Below are 18,714 nucleotides of genomic sequence, written 5' to 3'. Positions count from 1 at the left end.
TACTTTTTAAAAACTGCTTGTGTAGTGTAAACAAGAAGGCATATGTAGGTTCTAAAACCTTGATTGTCCAGTTTCTCTCCTTGCAAGTTTCTTGATGAACAAAAGCCCTGTTGGCAAATGTGTGCCATCTTAATGAGAACAGTGTTACCACTATATTCAATAGCAATATTACAAATTAATTTGGACCATCAGCTGAGCCCTTCACACTATAACAGTACAGCACACTAGGGCTAAATATATGTCTTTTATACATAAGTTTTCTAGAAATTTTTCTTTGATAAAACATTGTGCTGTGTGTCATGATTCGATAGATGTATAACCATACATCTGGTTATAAAACTGGTGGTTTTATGCTGCTTTTGCTGCAGAGAAAAAGAGGATAGTCTTCAGTGTTTCACAATGGAAATGCGGTTATGTTGAGATTAAGGCAGTAGTTTAAATTCATGAGTTCCTATCTATGTGATTATATGGTTGTCACTGTTGGCACAGCTGAGTGAAACCTCCAGATAACCCTAAAATGTTTCATACACAGCCTGAGGCAGTCTATGGCTTCAAGAGCCCCCCAAGACTTTAAAACACTGACGATTTCAGTGGTGAGCAGCGTCTGACCTCCTGCCTCAGGCTTCTCCCTCAGCTGCCTTCTCCAGGAACAGCTTTGCCTGGTGCCACTCCACAATCAAGATTTCCAGACACAGCAATAAAATGTTATAGATAAAGTAATAACATTCACTGATTTAAGTAATATGATATGCATGTTTGACAGCTACACTGTTGTAAAGAACAGTGAAAATTGATTTCTTTCATTGCATTCATTCTGCCTTTAATAAGCCCTAACAGCAAGTTGCTGCTGCACAAAGCAGAGGTTCCTGCTACACAGCCCTCACTCATTGACCTCTCCAACCTCCTCAGCTCTGACTGACTGCTGAACAACACATGGGACCAGAAGTTAAAGACCAAGAAAAATTCAGCAGCTGGGATTCCCCACACTGAGTCTGTCCATACATGGTAACTGGATATGGGCATATCTTGGCTGAAGGGACATAGGAGTGCTTCAGAACAAAGCAGTGTTGCTTACAACTTGCTGTAAACTCAGGCAAAGGCTCAGGCTCTATCCTGCTAAAGGCTTAGTCCTTGTGGCGAGGAATGGGAACAAAGATGTAAACCAGTTTTTGTATAGGAAGCAGTTACCAAATGGTAGGTGCCCCTGTGCAAGCTCCTGTAACGTCTCCAGTAAAACACTGAACTGAAAGGATTTACAAGAAAATCTCCCTCTGTCTCTGGTTGCTAGAAGCATAGCTCCTTTTCTTCAGGCTTGCTTTCAGTCTAGCAGCTTTCCTTGATCCCTGGAACCACAGGAAAATAGTCTTTAGTCACCTTGTCATTCCTCCCAGGCAGGGCTTGTCTAGTCCTTGTTCCAGATGCAAGTTCCTTATGTCCCTTGGATTTCTCTTTCCACTTGCCTTAGGTTGCATTCCCCCAAAACACATTGTTATACTAAGCTACACATAAAGCTGTGCAGCTTTGAGTTCCAGTGCTAGCTGCCAGCTTGAAGCCCAAAAGCCTCCCTAAGGTTAGCATGCCCAGGGGATGCTCTCCTAGAAGGACCTTACTCTGAGCATCTAGGGCAAAGCCACCACCCGAAGAAAAGAAACTTCTTTTTTGCCTAACCACATCCTCCTAGGGAAAGACACAGACAGAAAACAGCAGACAGGCAAAACATGAGCCACGTATTATGTCCTCCAACTAAAGGCAGGGTAGCAGCAACACAGTGTCAGTATAGGGGCTTCTTAGTCCTCTGAAGATGACATGAGGATGTCCATACACCTTCTTCCCCTGAAGTGTTTAAATACCACACTGGCAAAACCCTTCCCTCTGCTCCAACCTCATTTTGCAGCCTGGATCCCTTCAGCTCTTTGTTCTCAAGCAATTGTGCTCGTTAGGTGAGATGTTCAAATGCTTCTCTTTTCTCAATTAATTTTAGCAGGAGTATGCATATGCTGTGCTTTAAGGCTATTATATGGCTGTATAAAAGCATTTTCTTCATGCACAATTCTGAAATAGTGACATAAAATGAGAATCCCTATTACGGTGTCATAGATTTAACCCCAAAGTGCAACTAAGGCCTAACACTGCCACTCACTCACTCCCTTCGCAGTGGGACAGGGGAGAGAATGGGAAGAGTAAAAGTGAGAAAACTCATGGCTTGAGATAAAGACAGTTTAACAGGGAAAGCAAAAGCCACACACGCAAGCAAAGCAAAACAAGGAATTCATTCACCACTTCCCAGGGGCAGGCAGGTGTTCAGCCCTCTCCAGGAAAGCAGGGCTCCAGCTTGCATAACAGTTACTTGGGAAGACAAATTCCTCCCCTTCTTTCTTCTTCCCCCAGCTTAACATGCTGAGCATGACATCACATGGTATGGGATAGCCCTTTGGTCAGCTGGGGTCAGCTGTCCGGCTGTGTCTCATCACAGCTGCTTGTGCACCCCCAGCCTGCTCACTGGTGGGGTGAGAAGCAGAAAAGGCCTCAACTTTGCCGAAGCGCTGCTCAGCAGTAAGTAAAACAGCTCTGTGTTATCAACCCTATTTCCAGCACAAACCCAAACGTAGCCCCATACTAGCTCCTATGAAGAAAATTAACTGTATTTCAGCCAAACCCAGCACATATGCAATTACCGTAAATTTTTCAGATTCACCTAATGATGATGGACAAACTCTAGAGCTGGGGAAACTGGGTCTTGCCAACTTGCGCGCAGTGATTGCCAGTGAGATAGGAAAGTTCTGTGCTTCTCAACCCCACCAAAAATCTCTGACTGGAAGCCTGTGTAAGGGCAGCTCCCTGGTCCTCCCGTCTCTGTATGACTCAGACCCCTCAGCAGAGCAATTGCCTTCAAGAATTCAATGCTTTCTGGGCACCCTTATGCAAACAAAATGATTCACTCACAGAACGTTACCAGGCTTGATAGCAGTTTCTATGGAATAGAAAGCTAATCTTTAGGGTGTGATTTGCTATCATTTAGCAGATGGGTGATGTTTCTATAACAATAGGATGGAAAAAAGGGCAACAATAGTGTGAAAATAGCTGGATTCCTTTATTGGCTTGTTAGCTGTTCTAATTTTAAAATGCATTTCCACTTAAAGCCATCTCAAAGGGCATTAACAGTGTTATCTGTTAGATCAGGTCAGAAACATTTAGGGTTTGATTGTGGGAAAGCCCTGAAAGATGCTCAATTAAATTGGAAAAGGAGCCTGTTCTACTCAGTTAATATTGGGAAAATTCAAACTCTCCCGAAGTCCATAGATATTTCTGTTCAGAGTTCTATCTCAAACTGCTCCTAAATATATAGGAATTTACACAGGGAGTTTTCCATTAGTTATGAATACCATCACGTCCCAGGTCCCAAGACATACAATCTTCTAGACATTTCTACATCCAGTTGTAAAGTTTCACAGTTAGACCAAAAACTAATCAAAACACCACATAATACGTTGTTAACAAGAAATACTGTAATGTGTAATCTGAGAGGGAATTTGTTACCATCCTGGTTTTATGGGAAAGAAAACTTACACCACATCACAAACACAAAGTCTATTCCTGCATCGCCTTCCCTTCCTAGCACCACTCCTTTTTGCAGTTCTCACAGACCAGTAGCAATACTAGTGATTTAAAGTTGACAAGCTCTATTGAATTAACCCGAGCTACATATTGTTCTTTTTTATTCATATGGGGAAAAGGCTCCAGGCTAGATGATATTTTTAGTCCAAGCTAGTAAGCATGGCTGAGCATTAGTGGTGGAGAGGCCAAAAAGAAAGAGAGAAATGAAACAGGTGGCATCTTAATGAAGAGCAAGTTTACTCCTGCTCCCGTGTCCTGGTTTCAGCTGGGACAGAGTTAATTTTCTTCTTAGTACCTGGTGCAGTGCTGTGGTTTGGATTTGGTGTGAGAACAACGTTGATAACACACGGATGGGTTTGGTTGTTGCTAAGTAATGTTCATACTAAGTCAAGGGCTTTTTAGTTTCCCAGGCCTTGCAAACGAGCAGGTGGGAGGGGTACAGGGAAATGGGAGGGGACACAACCGGGTCAGCCAACCTGAATTAGCCACAGAGGTATCCCTTATCATGGGACGTCATGCCTGGTATATAAACTGGGGAGGGATGGCCAGGGAATAGTTGCTTGGGATTGGCTGGGCATTGGCCAGCAGGTAGTGAGCTGTTGTATTTTGCATCACTTGTTTTCTTTTCTCCCTTCCCTCTGGATTTCATTCCTCTCCCCTTCTACTTTCTTTTCATTATAACTGTTATTATTATTATTCTCATTAGGTTTATTTCAGTTATTAAATTGTTATTATGTTAAGCCTTGAGTTTTATGTTCTTTTCCATTTCTTCTCACTCTCCCTCTGGGGGAGGCTCAGTCAGTAGAGCATGAGACTCTTAATCTCGGGGTCATGGATTCAAGCTCTGTGTTGGGCACCAAAAATGGCTGCGTGCTCTAACTCCAGCTGGCCACCAAGCACCATGCAGCTGCTTACTCACTCCCCCCAACCCCACCCCCAAGGGATGTGGCATTTCCAGACAGCAGCTTTATGATACTGAGGGAGTGTGGAGAGTGTGCTGAGCACATAGATTGCTTGGAGCACCAAAGGTCAATCCCGGAAGGTAGGTAGAGCAGTATTACTTTGCAACCCATTGAATTTATTTGACATAGCTGGATTTGTTTCACTTGTATATGGTGTTTTGTTCAAGCCAAGTTGTCAATTCAATTAGGTAAAGTTCTATAAGTGTAGTTTTGATTTTTCTCGTCACTGAAGAAATTTAATGTAACAGCCCAGATACTTGAAAAATCTTGCATGCAAATCAGGAGTAGCAACAACCACTTAGAAAAGTAAGAGCTACAGCAGTGCAAACAATCTTGAAGTTGAATGAGGAAAAAAAAAAAAAAAAACCAACTCAGAGTTGACTAGATATGTTTCTACAGTATCATTCACTTCAGAGGTAAATTTTACTCTTCTGAAATCTTGGTATTTATGGAATCAATAGATATCAAGAGATTGGGAAGTAGCTGTGCAGATGGCTCTGTACGCTTTCATCTCAAGTACTGGTTTAGCTCACTAAACATAGAAAAGTTACTTCTTGTCTCAAAAGCGCTTAGGCATTCTGGAATTGCTTGTGTTACAATTTGCTATAAATTTTAAGTGATAAAGATTTTTTTGTGTCTAAATTCCCTTTATTGTATGATACTACAGGCCACAGAAGAGTTTGTGTGCAGCAGTATGACACTAACATTTTAATAACCCTTTCAGAAGTGATGCAGCATAAATTGTGGCCCGAGTTTAAGAGACATTATTTCAGTAGCAAGGACATCTGTTGCATACCACTGCCATGAGAAGTTCTTGAAGGAAAAGTTATTTTTCCTTTGCTGATGACATTGGAAGTCCTTAATTTTCTAGAAAGAATGAAGCATAGTCTATTAAAGATGTCGAAAGTGTTACTGGAGATTTTTTGTTCACTGGAAATTCATGGTAGCTTTTTATCCCCACCTATTTAACATGCCAGAGTTGGGGTTTTTCGTAGATAATTTTATGACTGATGATTTTTGTTGGTATCTGGCCTTTGGATTAATTCAAACTAAAAGGGTTAGAAAGTAGTTAACTTCTTTTTATACCCATAGTTGCAATATCTGTATTTTAATTAACAAATCAGCCAAACACTCCTCAAGCCTGTCAAAATTTGTAGCAATACTGATAGGAGGAGGTGCATGCTGTGAGCTTTTTCTTCAGACGGAGGCAGCCATGGAAGCATTGGCAGTGAAGGAGTTGCTGGGTGTCTTGTCTGCACTAATGATCCTGCTGGCCAACACTGTGAACTGTGCCTGGACTACAGATATGTCAGTGGAGACAGAGTATCTTTTCCATTTTTATCCATTGAAAAAAGGCTTTTGGGAATGGTCGCACATGACTGTTCCCAGGTTAAACAGTGAGTGGAAGGCAAGTAGTTCAAGAATTGGTCTAGTCTAGACTTAATTGAGAAGAAATCGCATTTTCTTATTTGTTTTCCTTTTATTAAAGTTGTACATTTTTAATTGTGGTTGTGGGAACAGGAGTATGCTGTTTCACTGCAAGTAATTTTTGTATTACTCTAAATGCATCAACTTTCTGGGATCTAGTAGTAAAAAAATAATTTCCTGGAAAAGATAATGATACATAGATACAATTTATCTAAGCTAGGATAGAAAATAATTATTCTGCAACAGTATCAGAAGTCTACTTATATTTCATTTCAATTTTTTATCCAGTATGGCCATGAGCTGTCTCAGCTAGTTCTGTGTGAGAGAACAAAACATTTCTAAAGCAATTTGTGACCACAATATATATTGTAAAGAGATTATTACTAACAATGAACTATGTAACTCCATTTATTTCAGGCATTGTTGAATCAACCTTTAGTAATACAACAAAATAGTGGTGACATGTAAATAACAGAGGAGGGAACTTTCTGCTCTGTGAGACACCAAGGTTTCCAGTAGTCTTGGATAGAAATTGCTACTAGTATAAAGGAGTGTTTGTACCAGGTGAGATGTGAGAGTGTTGTGATAGCTGCAGTGTAATCAAGTCAGGAAGCCCTAATGAGCTGTAACAGAAAGACAGGTAACTTCAGAGAAGACACTTTTATTTCTCTAGAAAGACTCAATATGCAATAATGGAAAGAATAGATGCATAGAGCGTGGTACAATACAATTAGAATAGAAGGCTATGGCTATCCCAAAGTAGCTAAAATCAGCTTCTCAATATCACACTCATTTTGTCCACGTAGAATCCTAAAATAACCATTTTCTCCCCAAGATTTTCCCCAGGAATTTGCAGCAATCTAAAGGGGGGGGGGGGGGAAGGGAAAAAAAATAAAAACAATTTTAATTTTAAAGTGGTATGTAAAAATGCAAGATGTAAAATGCAAAATGAATCTTTTGTGTTAGTTTCCTTTTTAAGAAACAGATTTTCTCAGATTTGGTATCAGAATGCATCTTTTTCTGATCTCTAATAATTTGTTCCTTTTTATTTTGATCAAAAATTCAGTTCCAAAACCAGGGTTACTAAAAATTGAATACCATCTCTACAAGACAGTTTGATAAACTGAAGCAGAAATCATTAGATAATTCAGCTATTGTCTGGAGAAAGTGGTCATTGAAACAACAATGCTCAAAATTCCAATTACAACTAATCTGTTGAAGAGAGACCCAATGTACGAAAAAGCTGACTTTTAATAAATTAGGTTTCATTCAGGTAGCTATTGACATATCGAGCAATTTAGTTTCTAATGAAGTCAGAATTTTTGCCCTAGATGTCAGTGAAACTACCTACCATCAGCTATGTAAACTTCAAATTACCTTCTGCTGAACACAGGAATAATGAGGTGAGCCGTTAATCATAATAAAGGTGATAAAATCTGACTTATTCTAAATGGCTGAAAGCCAGTGTTTAATATTTTTTTTTCCCTGATAGCTAGGTAGCATTTGCCAATGCTGTTTAAACAGATAGCTTGTGTTTTCCAAATGTTTTAACAAATAATATTGATTACTTTTATTGAGTCTCATTTGCAGGCATCAAAAAGAATGGAGTCTTCATGGGAAACCTGAACAACATTTGAGAATTTGAATAAGATTTGAGACAGAAAAGACAGTGTAGGAAAAAACACAGATATAGGTGGGAGATCAGATGAAACAGGCTTTGAAACTGAGGTAGATGGTGCTGTAGTTCAAGGGCCAGTATGATAAATGTTGCTAGAAGGGGAACAGAATTATGCAGGAGACCTTAAGGTGAAGGGAAGAAATAGGAACAGAGAGAGTGAAGGACAGTAAAGATGTTGGTTTTCAATAATCTGTGTTGTAGAGATTTTTTTCTTCTGCCTCAAAATACAGTGCTAAGGATTCACTTACCCAGAACTTCTGTTTCTTCCCTTTTTTGTCAGCCAGTGCTCCCCATCTGTTACAAGAGATGGCACTAGTGAGACCTTTGATGCACACGTTCACATTTTGTGGCTTTAAACAAGCAACCAGAAATGAAAAGATTCTTAGTTGGCCTAACACTAGTATCAGAACAAAGCAAGAGTGACAGACATCTCAATGTTTAAATAACAAACTCTGATGATTAAAATGAAGATAAGTATCCTTCTAGCCACAAGCCAAATTGCCATTAAGGACTACAAAAGCTTATGTCAAATGTAGTTTTAGTTTGTCACTGCAAAAACCTGTTTTCATTGACAAAAGCTCTCCTTTGCAGAGCTTGCCAGCTGAGCTGAACTGTGTAGGAGTATTGAAATTAATGTGAACCTCTTTCTTCAATTCAGCTGAAGATCCCTAGGAACATTTTTTGTTAAAGATCTCATCCAACACCTTTACAAAAATAGCTGGTGCTTTGGGACTGAAAATGTTCCCAGCGTTTCTCAGCTCAAATGAAATTGCTGACAACCTAATCTGTTTTACTGCACAGTGCGGGGGGATGACCTGTAAACTTACTTCACGTTTCTTTAATACCTTTGAGGATGTGCTAAATGTTGTGGTAATATCCATGAACACACATGAGACACTGTCCCCACCTGCCAGGTGATAGGGCTTTCATAATTGTGTAGTTGTAGCTGAACTGTACAGTGCTCCGTGTTGTTAATCCTCACTCTCTCTCTATATATATATACATATACACACACACACATATATATAGGGCAGAAGTTCCAAGGCTGTCATCTGGATGTAGCCCAATGAGCAAAAGCTGCACTGCACACTAGGTATATCACTAGGTATATATGATACTGATTGTTTAAAGAGTTCTGTGTTGTTTTTCATTTATACAATGAAAGCTTGTCTAGTTACTACTCACAGGTTGTGGTGCTCGGGTGTTTATAAAAGGGCACAAATAAGCAGAAAACCAAAGATGTAAACTTCTATAGGTTTTTTTCACAGTATAAAGTTAATCCTAGAATATACATACTGCCATTGAGAGGGCGTTTATTGGTGTGTATCCCACCAATGCCACATGTTTAAGCTGTATTTACAATGTTCCATTCACTCTGAAAGGCAAGCAGCAAAAATATGAGAAGTCCCACACTGCAAATAGGGAAATTAGGATTTTTGTGTCATCTTTGTAAAAAATTTGAAAAGCCACAGTGGCATCAGTCTCATTGGTTAACAGTGGACTCTAATATACATTGAATACCTGCACTTCCAGCCAAAGAAAAGAAAAAGCAAAACAAACTGGTAACTAGCAGAAAGGTGAAGTCTGGTTACAGTCGCAAGCATATAATTGTAGCTACAACTCATTAAATGCAAGGAATCATAAAAAGAATATTGGTCATAATGACCACTGAATGTAATTGTTGTTTTTTTAAAAGGCCCTATAATGCTTTTTCCTTGAATTACCATGTGAAATTTCAGGGACTATTAATAATCTTTGCCTTTTCTTTGCCAGATATATTTCAGATACAATCTGTCATGATTGTAAATTAAAAAAAAAAAAAGATAAAACAGGCTATCTGATTTCATATCAGATTCAGATTTACTTCTTTCCTTGTGATCATTTTACTAAAAAAAATTACATCAGCTGCAGTGTGAAAGTCCAATATTCACATGAGTCTTAGAGACAAAGAAAATTGCCTTGAATTTATATTAATCTATTCCTACATTCAGTACTACACATTATCTCTCCCACTTGTTTGAGCAGGATGATGACCAGTTCCCACAGACTTACATTTCTGTAATTAAATATTTCTCTAACACTTGTTATTTTCTAAAAAAAAGTTAACTTCTAGTTTCATACCTTGATAGGAATTTATGGATTCTCAGACACGTTTCTAAATGGAAGTAAACCTAGAAACCAAAATGGAACTGGATTCTTTTTTATTCTTGACTATAACATATCCATGAATTTGATTTCCCAGGTTTTGTTCCATCCAAGTCACAAAAATAGAGGTGCTTGATGTATGTATTTTATCGTACAGTTTAGAAAGAAAAGCTGCTTACTTAGTAATCCATGCCCCTAGACATTCATTCAAATACTCTGAATTAAAATATATTGAAGTATACAGGGGTGCAGCAAGCAGGTCAAGAAAAGTGACTAATACTTTATATTCAGGACCTGCCATTCTGTGTCCAGAACACTGTGCCCAGTTTAGGGCTTCCTCATACAGGAAAGACATTAACAGGCTGAAACAAAACCAGCAGGAGTCCACTGAGATGCTTGGGATCTGGAGTACGTGATGTACCAGGAAAGGCTGAGGGAGCTGGCTTTGCTCAGCTCTCAGGAGAGGTAGTTCAGGGGAGGTCTGCTTGTTGTCTCGTGCTATACAAAGGGCAGATATAGAGAAGATAGAGCAAATTCCTGATATGTGCGCAGCCAATGGTCAGAGTTTTCAGCACGGGGAATTGCAGCTGGACATAAGGAAAAAAGGGTTTTACAAGAGTGTTTAGGTACTGCTGAACTGAGTGGTTGTGGACTATTTGTCCTCAGAGGTATCTAAAACTCAACCTGAGAAGCTCTATGAACCTTAAATATGAAGATGGCTCTGCTTAGAGCTGGGGAATTAAACTAGATGACCTTCAGAGATCCCTCCTAAGCTAAAGTATTCAATGACCTAATCAACTTGATCTAAAATGGCCCTGCCAATTTAGGGTGAGGAGAGTTGGGCCAAACAACTTCCAGCCTCAAGTAGTCCACAGCTCTATGAATTACTAAATTTTGTATTCAATGTATAGATTTTCTGTAATGGTTAAATTACTGAACAGTTAAAAAGCTAAGTAAAGATTGTGATGGGGCAAGTGATTTTGCCAGGTTTTTTTAATGGCTGCAGTGTAAAGAGCAGATAAGGTTGATTTACTGTTTACTGATCCAAACCAGTCTTGGGGTTGGTGTGTGAATCAGAAGCAGGACAGCAGGAAATGTGGAATGGACTGTCATCTCCATAGGTGCTGATCTTTACTGGCAGCAACTGTGGCACGAGGTCCTAGGTCTATTTACCAAGCCTTTCCTAAAACATGGCATAGTTTGTTCAGGCTTATTCCAAAGACTGGCTGAGATTCACCAGTTCTCATTTCTCCCAGGCTAACACTCTTCTCAGTCTGAAAAAGCGCTCAGCTGTAATGGAAACAGCTGTTGTTTTTTCAACCACATTCTATATACATTGTTCAATGATGCAGTGTTTGTAGCCACATGCCAGTTTGATTTGACATCTTGCCTCTGGGAATAATGAACGCCAGCTCCATCAAGAGCATTTCTGGGATTTTCTTGCCTTATTCATACTAATATACCTTCTAAAGAGGAAGTAATTCTTTCAAAAACTTGTAAGTGAAAGTGTTCTTGCAGTAGTGTTTTTAGAAAAGGAGAACATATTTTTTAAAATAGATTCCTGTTTTGTAAAAGGGATTTCTCAGCATAAGTATTGCATTTGACCTTTGCAATTTCTTTTTCCCTTTTCCTGCCTATAATGAAAACTACTTTAGCCTTACTGATAGAAAAAATTAATTCTGCATTGTATCCCTTAGTTACAACCTATCAAATGTATTATAGCATCCAAGCACAGTTTCTGCTTTAAGCTTAATTTAAGTTTAGATTCCTCAGAGAAAACAAATCTTTAAATATCTTTCCTGTTGCTAAACCAGGCACCTGAGGGTTGTTTTTCTGAGTTATAAAGAAATAAATGATATAAATGAATAATATTAAATTCATCTTGAATTTTAACTACCATTTTGCTTGCTCCTTGAAATATGAACAAAGACTGACTGAGAAGAATTTGTTAAAATGGTCAGATAATAGTAATCTGAAAATAAATTCAGAGGAAATGTTAACCTTCTAAAACTCTTAGTCATCCCCTAGGCTGAATGGAAACTGGATGGCATCTTATTTCAACAATTTAAAAAACAGTCTTGTTCCAATGGAGTTTGTGTCCTGTATGTTTTCCTACATAGACAGGACCCTGTACAAATATCTTTTCCTGAATCTGGGTAATCTTTGAGATGTAACTTCTTTACTTATTTCATATTTAAAATAGACATTAGTTGCAAAAGTTTGTTCATTAATAAATTTAGAAAGAGCCCTCATGGAAGACACAATGGGAGTAAAAAGCAACCTGGTATGTTATTGATAACTGTGGTCAGTGCTAGCATTCCAGATCACATTTTCTCTGCAGAGTAGCAGCTCAGAGAAACTGTTGATGTGTCCCTCAAAATCTTCAGAACCAAAATTGAAAAAAAATTGAGTAATTTCAAATATAATCCTGAAGGAGCTAAATAAGCAATTGGGGTTTAGAAGTGAAGCCCATGCCACCCACTTTTGCCCCATAAAAGTGAAAGATCTGTACAGATTCTGAAAAGTACCAGTAGTACAAGGATATTATCAATCAATGCAAATTTTTGCTTTGGGTATCCTCTGGAAAAATAGATTACATAATAGTTTCTTTACACTATTTTCAAAATGTAGTTAATACATTGTACTACTGTTTTACTGCTTTCTTCTGAGATTTAAGCAGTACATTAACATTAAGGATAATAGTGCCAATGTCAGCATTGGAATCTAGCTTTTTCCTCACAGTAAAACACTGTGGGATTTAGCTCAAGATTAAGAAATCTAAATGTATGTGTCCCACAGTAGCATACAGAGTATTGGGATCCATTCACTTGCCTAAATGCAGGTGTCTAGGGCTATTTCAGATGCCTTAGAGTGCCTGAGACATCCATGTTTCTGGCTGACATGACAGAGGACCTATGAGATATCCACATCCTTTTGGAGACACAGCCAGGTGGGAAGCTCTTCCCACTGCTGGTAGCACCAAATATTTGTGTGGGGACCACTAATGGATCCATGAGCAGTTGTATCTGAGTTGCTCTGCAGTCTCTACTGACTTTACTGACTAGATTATTATTTCTGTGATGACAATTTGGATGTCTAGCACATCACACCTGTCTGAATCTTAAATTGAATCCTAGCGTAATGAATTGCCTACTGAAGCATGAGATAGGCAAAGGAGAAGACTGGAAATTATTAGGAAATACACAGTGAATAAAGTGTCAGAGTAGGAATCAGCAGATAATAGTATCGTTTCCAGAATTACACAACTGTAACACATCACTTCAGAAGAAATGATGAGGAAGATTAAGACATTACTGACTGAAGGACTTGGATTCTGTCCAACTTAAACCATCAGGCATAAAATTAAAGAGTTTAGAGAACAGGGTAAAATTATGGTAATAAGCAACATGGAAATTACAGTTCTGATACATATTGGTTTGTCACAACATAGCACAAAATCATAGATGCTACAGTTTGGTTGAACAAAATTAAACCAGGAATTTATTGCACTGAAAAGGTTGTTAAACTAATCTGGGATGCATTTTATGTCCCCTCATGGCTTGGAGCAAGAGCTGGTCTAGGGACCAACAGATCGGAAGGGTAAATGACACTTCAGTTAATTTTCCCTGTAAAACAGCTGTGGCTTGGAGTCTTCACCATGGAATAGAATCCTTTTGTGCCAGGCATTGTGAGTGAAAATGATTTAGTAGTAGAGCAAATCCTCCTGCCATTATCTGCTTTTACAAAGTAGTCTTTAAAGAAAAGAAATGGAAATCTATTCATGAATCTGAGATGCATCAATATTTTGACTATAAATTAAAATCAATGGGAATTAATAAATGATTGTCACTCCTTCATAAAAGACTATGACACTTCCAGAGCTGTCAGTTGATACCATTCCTTTAATACAGTCAATGTTGTATCTTCTCCTGCAGTTGTTTTTCTTTCTATGACAGTTCTTGTTCCTGAGATCCTGTAGCTCATGCAGCCAAGGTATTAATTACCTAAAGTAGACCTATCAAAACTATGTGTTGCTAACTAATGACATCTCAACCTTGTTGAAAGTAATCAGAGATTTCCAGTGTCTCCAGGGAAGCCGAGGCCTTGGAAGCTAGTAGATGTGATAGTGAGCAGCAAGTCAGGCATGGACTCTGCTTCATGTTAACAGAAAGAAAACCTGAGCAGCTGGGATTAAAAGCAGGCAAGATCGTGCATGTTTTGGGTAAAGAATTATACACTGTATGACTGGAACACTACGCTAAATCCGGTAGGTCACAGCTAGGAATAAAAAAGCAACAGAAAAGGGTATTCGTGTGACAAATTGAGAAAAGTAGTAGTCAATATGTATAGACACTAAAGACCTAAATGTGTGTAGGGCTCAAACGTCAAGCAGAAAGAGAAAATTGTGTCATACCTTTGGCTATAGATAGTATAGGGGGAAGAAGTCCAGGAAAGAAAATACCAAGAAAAAATACCCCAGCAGTGAAGTAGTTTAACTCCCAGTGGAATTAGTTCCCAAGTGGAAATGAGAAAGACTTATAAGTGAGTTGACACATTCTTGGACGACATCCATTCAATATTACATTTTCTGGAAGATGACCAAAATAATCTAATAGCACTCTTTTGTCTCTTGCTTTTGTGATTATTCCAGCTTGATATTTACTCCAAATTAATGACATTTCAAAAGCAAACAGATGCTAGACCTCATTACTCACAGAGACAGGGAATCTATTAGCATTATTTTTACAACTCTTTAGACCACTAATGTCCCCGCATTTGCTATTTTTAGTAAAAGCTTTCAACCTTACCCTCTCCAAAATTTCCATTTTTATTAAGAGAAAAAGAAAAGATTTTAAGTAATCATTAAGGAGAAGGTCTACCTATTAATTAGCAAAACATACTTTTAAAAAGGGAGGTTTCTTCTGTCTGAAAAAATATTCTGTTAGAAATACAACACTTAGTTTCTCCCAAAGAAACCATCATGACCTTCAATCAAAAATAAACTTGAATAAAAAGAAGTAATTTCTCCAAATTGCATTCAGTCCCCTTCAGGAGAAAAAGTAAGCAAGGTATTTCCATTTAGTCAACGGAAACCACCTCCAGCTGACTCTGCAACAAGAATTCTGCTGCTCCTTCAGATAAACGGATGAGTACTTGAGTGCTTCCATAAAAGGATTTTTGTAATTTTGTGTCCAGTTTTGTATAGTAGAGGCACCTGAGCTGTCCTTTTCAATAATAACTTTCCCTTAATATTAACTCTGTAGGAGTAAGCCCTGAATGCACAACACTTCCCGACAGTTAAAAAACTAGAATATGCAGATTGCTTCAGTATTCTTCCACAGAATGGAAATTGGTTCTGTTTGAACATTTCCTAGTTTCTTTTTTGCTGTAACAGTACAATGAAGGTGAACTTTACAAGTCTGAAGAAAATTTTCAGAAAAAAACATAGATGTCAGTAATGAAATATCATTAAATAAAACCATAAACCAGCTAGAAATACAACTTAACACAATAAAAAGGGTTATCAGCAGTGGCTTCAAAACTGAGGTGTTTTGTAGGAGAACAAAAACTAGATTCCAGCATGCTTACATTTGGCTTTGTAGGTAAAATGCTTTTGACAGCAAATACAACAAAGACATCTGAAGAGTGTGCTAAATAATATTATACAAACTGACTCCTTAAGACTGAAGAAATCAACTAAAAAGTAAGGCTTTAAAAGTAAAGAAGAATGACGGGTGTCAGATCTCAAGCTATTAATTCCTGCAGATCTGTTGATGTTAGTGGAAGTCAGTGCTTTGCTTTAACCGGGCAGTTAAACTGTTTACTGAACACCATTCTCTAGGAATCAGCATTCTCCATCATATCTCCAACTTCTGCCATTTGAAAATTTGTATCTAGAACAGACTCCTTACATACATACTGACAGTCCTCATCTACCAATAAAATATACACAAACAGAAAAACAATATTAAATAATTCTTGCCAATTTTTTGCCAATCATTTCAACTCACAGTTGCGTTTTCTGATTTATAGTTTGTAGGTTGAATGTTGGATTCACTGACATCACTGGCAAAACTCCCAGATTTACAGGAATAAAGCTAAGTTTTGTCTCTGGTTGGTTGGTTGGTTGGTTTGCAATAGCTGCTCCCTGTCTTTCTAGAGTGGGGGTGCATTCAAGATAGGATTGTGTCACATCCTATCCTCACAAACAGAAACAATGAATTTGTTAAAAAGCAGCAAGCATAGAGGATGCACAAAAGAAATATACATATTCTGGTTTTAAGGTTTTGGTCTTCACTCATAGTGTGCTTTGTCCATTTTTTTCCTAAATTTCTTGGGTTTTTAAATATTTTCATTTCTGTTAATTTCTGCATTCACAAGGATCTTAAGGTCAAATAAGATAACCAGAAAACCTTATATAACCTCCAATACAACCACAACATAAACTTAGAATTGAATATTGCAGTTGGAAGGGGCCTACAATGATCAGCTAGTCCAGCTGCCTGACCAATTCAGGGCTGAACAAAAGGTAAAGCATATTGTTAAGGGCATTGTCCAAATGCCTCTTAAACACTGACAGGCTTGGGGCATCAACCACCTCTCTAGGAAGCCTGTTCCAGTGTCTGACCAACTTCTCGGTAAAGTGATGCTTCCTGATGTCCAGTGTAAATGTCCTCTGGTGCAGCTTTGAACTATTCCCATGCATCCTTCTAGATGCCAGGGAGAAGAGCTCTGTACCTCCCTCTCTACATCCCCTTGTCAAGAAGCTGCAGAGAGCAATGAGAGTCACCCTTCACCCTCATTTTCTCCAAACTAGACAAACCCAGAGCTCTTAGTCACTCCTCACAGGACATTCCTTCCAGCTCTGTCACCAGCTTTGTTGCCCTCCTGTGGATGCATTCGAGGACCTTCACATCCTTCTGATGTGAAGGGCCCAGAACTGCACACACTATTCAAGGTGAGACCACACCAATGTTGGACACATCTGGATAAGCACCGTTTGAACAGCTGATCCTATCATGTTAGACACACCCTAGGTATGGCCTCTTGGCTGCCAGGGCACATAAATATTGGGATTTCTGCAGTTATACATTTAATCTGATATTTCTGACCCTTTCCATCCCTGAAAAAAATGCCAGTGATCAAACAAGAGTTGGTGTCCAAATCTATTCAATCCAACTTTAGGGAACCAAGACACATGGATTAGGAAAAGGACCACTCTCTACTATCAAGACAGGAATACCTTCTGAAGATAACACATCCCATCTAAGTACTGACCACAGTCTGTGCTAACAAACTGGACTCATTTCTCTCTCTAATACTATGTTTTCTACATAAGAATTGCGATTTTGTTGTCACCACACTGGCCAAACAAATGATGAAATCTCTCGGGCAAAAATATTGTCTTCCCATATACTATATATACACAGCAACAGGATACAAAGATTACTCAGTCCCTGTCACCTTCACCTCATTTATTTTAATATCAAAGTTCTGTTTTTGTAAAAGGCTCACAGCACATCCTTCTCCAGACAAAAACAGAGGGGGACAGAAATACATGTGATCTGAAACTCTTCATCTCCCTTTCTTCCCTGGACTTGGTCATATAACTGTCATAACGCCACCAGACAAAAAAAACGTGTAACTATTGCAGGTTATGTCCTATTCTTAATGCTGTAACACAAAATCCTAGTACATTTCAAAGACTAGGATTTTCATCTTCTCAGTTAGACAAAAGTTTAGTTTTTCATCCTTTATTAATAAGAAGGTTGTTAGGGTCACTGACCAGTGTTCTCTGCGAGACAAAACTTAGAATATAGGTGCCGGAATTTGCAACTATGGTTTTGTCTGGACTTTTTAGCATGAGAGATGAGTCAAATTATCAGTGATTCAATAGCTAAATCATTCCTACAAATCTACCATAAAAAATTGTATGGGAGACAGTCTCACAGATTTAACTGCATGAACCATCTGACACTGTGTCTCTTTTCCCCGTGATCTTCTAATGTATTTCTCTCTGCTGTAAAATATTTTTGGGTGCTGTTTAACTTTTAAACTATAATATCTGATGCTGATTGTCTGAAAATAATAAAGTAGATTATTTTCCCCCATGAAAGAAAAAATGAACTCAACTCAGGGTTTCTTTAGTCAGGAAGAAAAAAAATTGGGTCATGACTTTTGGCAGTTTAAGATGTTGCTTGGTTGTTGTAATTCTGAGTCCAAGCTTGAGTGATGGCAAGACTTGGAAGGTATTTGAAGACAGTGTCTTCAAAGCCAAAACCTGAAATATCATGAACAGCAGTCACTGGTATCTTTTTTAAGCTTTTGGACTTCACACAGGTGAGTCATTTAATTGTGTATTGCATTTCAGAGTGCTGTTGCTCTGTCTGGCTATCACCTCCACACTAAAACACAAGTTTCTTGCCTCACATGTCAGTTTTGTCCCCATTAGCATGGCTTTTTGTGTTAAGTAACATTTAACCAGTATTTGTTTGGGGCATAGATGTTTCAATGCCATTTAATCTGCTGCACTATCGAATCTGAAGTTTCCACTGAATCATTGATAAAAATAGAGGGAAAATGTGTTTCCAGTTAACATACATCTCTCAAAGTCCTCTTATGAAAACCCTTTGTCATTCTGAGCACCTGCCAAACATCTAAAAATCTATCTTATTCATTAAATAGTATCAAATACTTTTTTAAAAAAACATTCTTGTCCTCTTCAAGCCATAAGATGACAGTCCATAGGTTTGATTGTAGCCAAAGGCTTGGGCTTTTATGGTCTTTCTGAATTTCTCACTGTCAGGGGATCAGCAGATATAGCCTTTTGAGTGAAGGTAGGAATCAGATATTGTAGCTTGTCACTGATACTGAAACAATGCAGAG

The 18,714-nt window shown here is 38.4% G+C and overlaps 1 protein-coding gene across 5 annotated transcripts in view; it reads right to left on the bottom strand.

The window, feature by feature from the left end:
- Positions 1 to 6,389: 6,389 nt before the first annotated feature.
- TINAG (tubulointerstitial nephritis antigen) overlaps positions 6,390 to 18,714 on the bottom strand; it is a 46,450-nt gene continuing 34,125 nt past the window's right edge. For 2 of the 5 annotated variants that reach the window (XM_037393082.1, XM_037393085.1), the window contains 2 exons: positions 7,932 to 7,977; positions 6,390 to 6,865 (listed from right to left, as the gene is read on the bottom strand). In XM_037393082.1, the coding sequence (XP_037248979.1) occupies positions 6,755 to 6,865; positions 7,932 to 7,977 (157 nt within the window). In that variant the 3' untranslated portion in view covers positions 6,390 to 6,754. Of the gene's footprint in view, positions 6,866 to 7,931; positions 7,978 to 9,024; positions 9,059 to 16,980; positions 18,705 to 18,714 lie in introns of those variants that run through there. The other 3 variants (XM_037393086.1, XM_037393083.1, XM_037393084.1) reach the window with 3 other exon arrangements.

The sequence above is a fragment of the Falco rusticolus genome, chromosome 6 (genome assembly GCF_015220075.1).
Source record: "Falco rusticolus isolate bFalRus1 chromosome 6, bFalRus1.pri, whole genome shotgun sequence".
Classification (NCBI taxonomy): Eukaryota; Metazoa; Chordata; class Aves; order Falconiformes; family Falconidae; genus Falco; species Falco rusticolus.
Note: the sequence above shows the minus strand (reverse complement) of the source record. Positions and strands in the feature narration are given on the sequence as shown.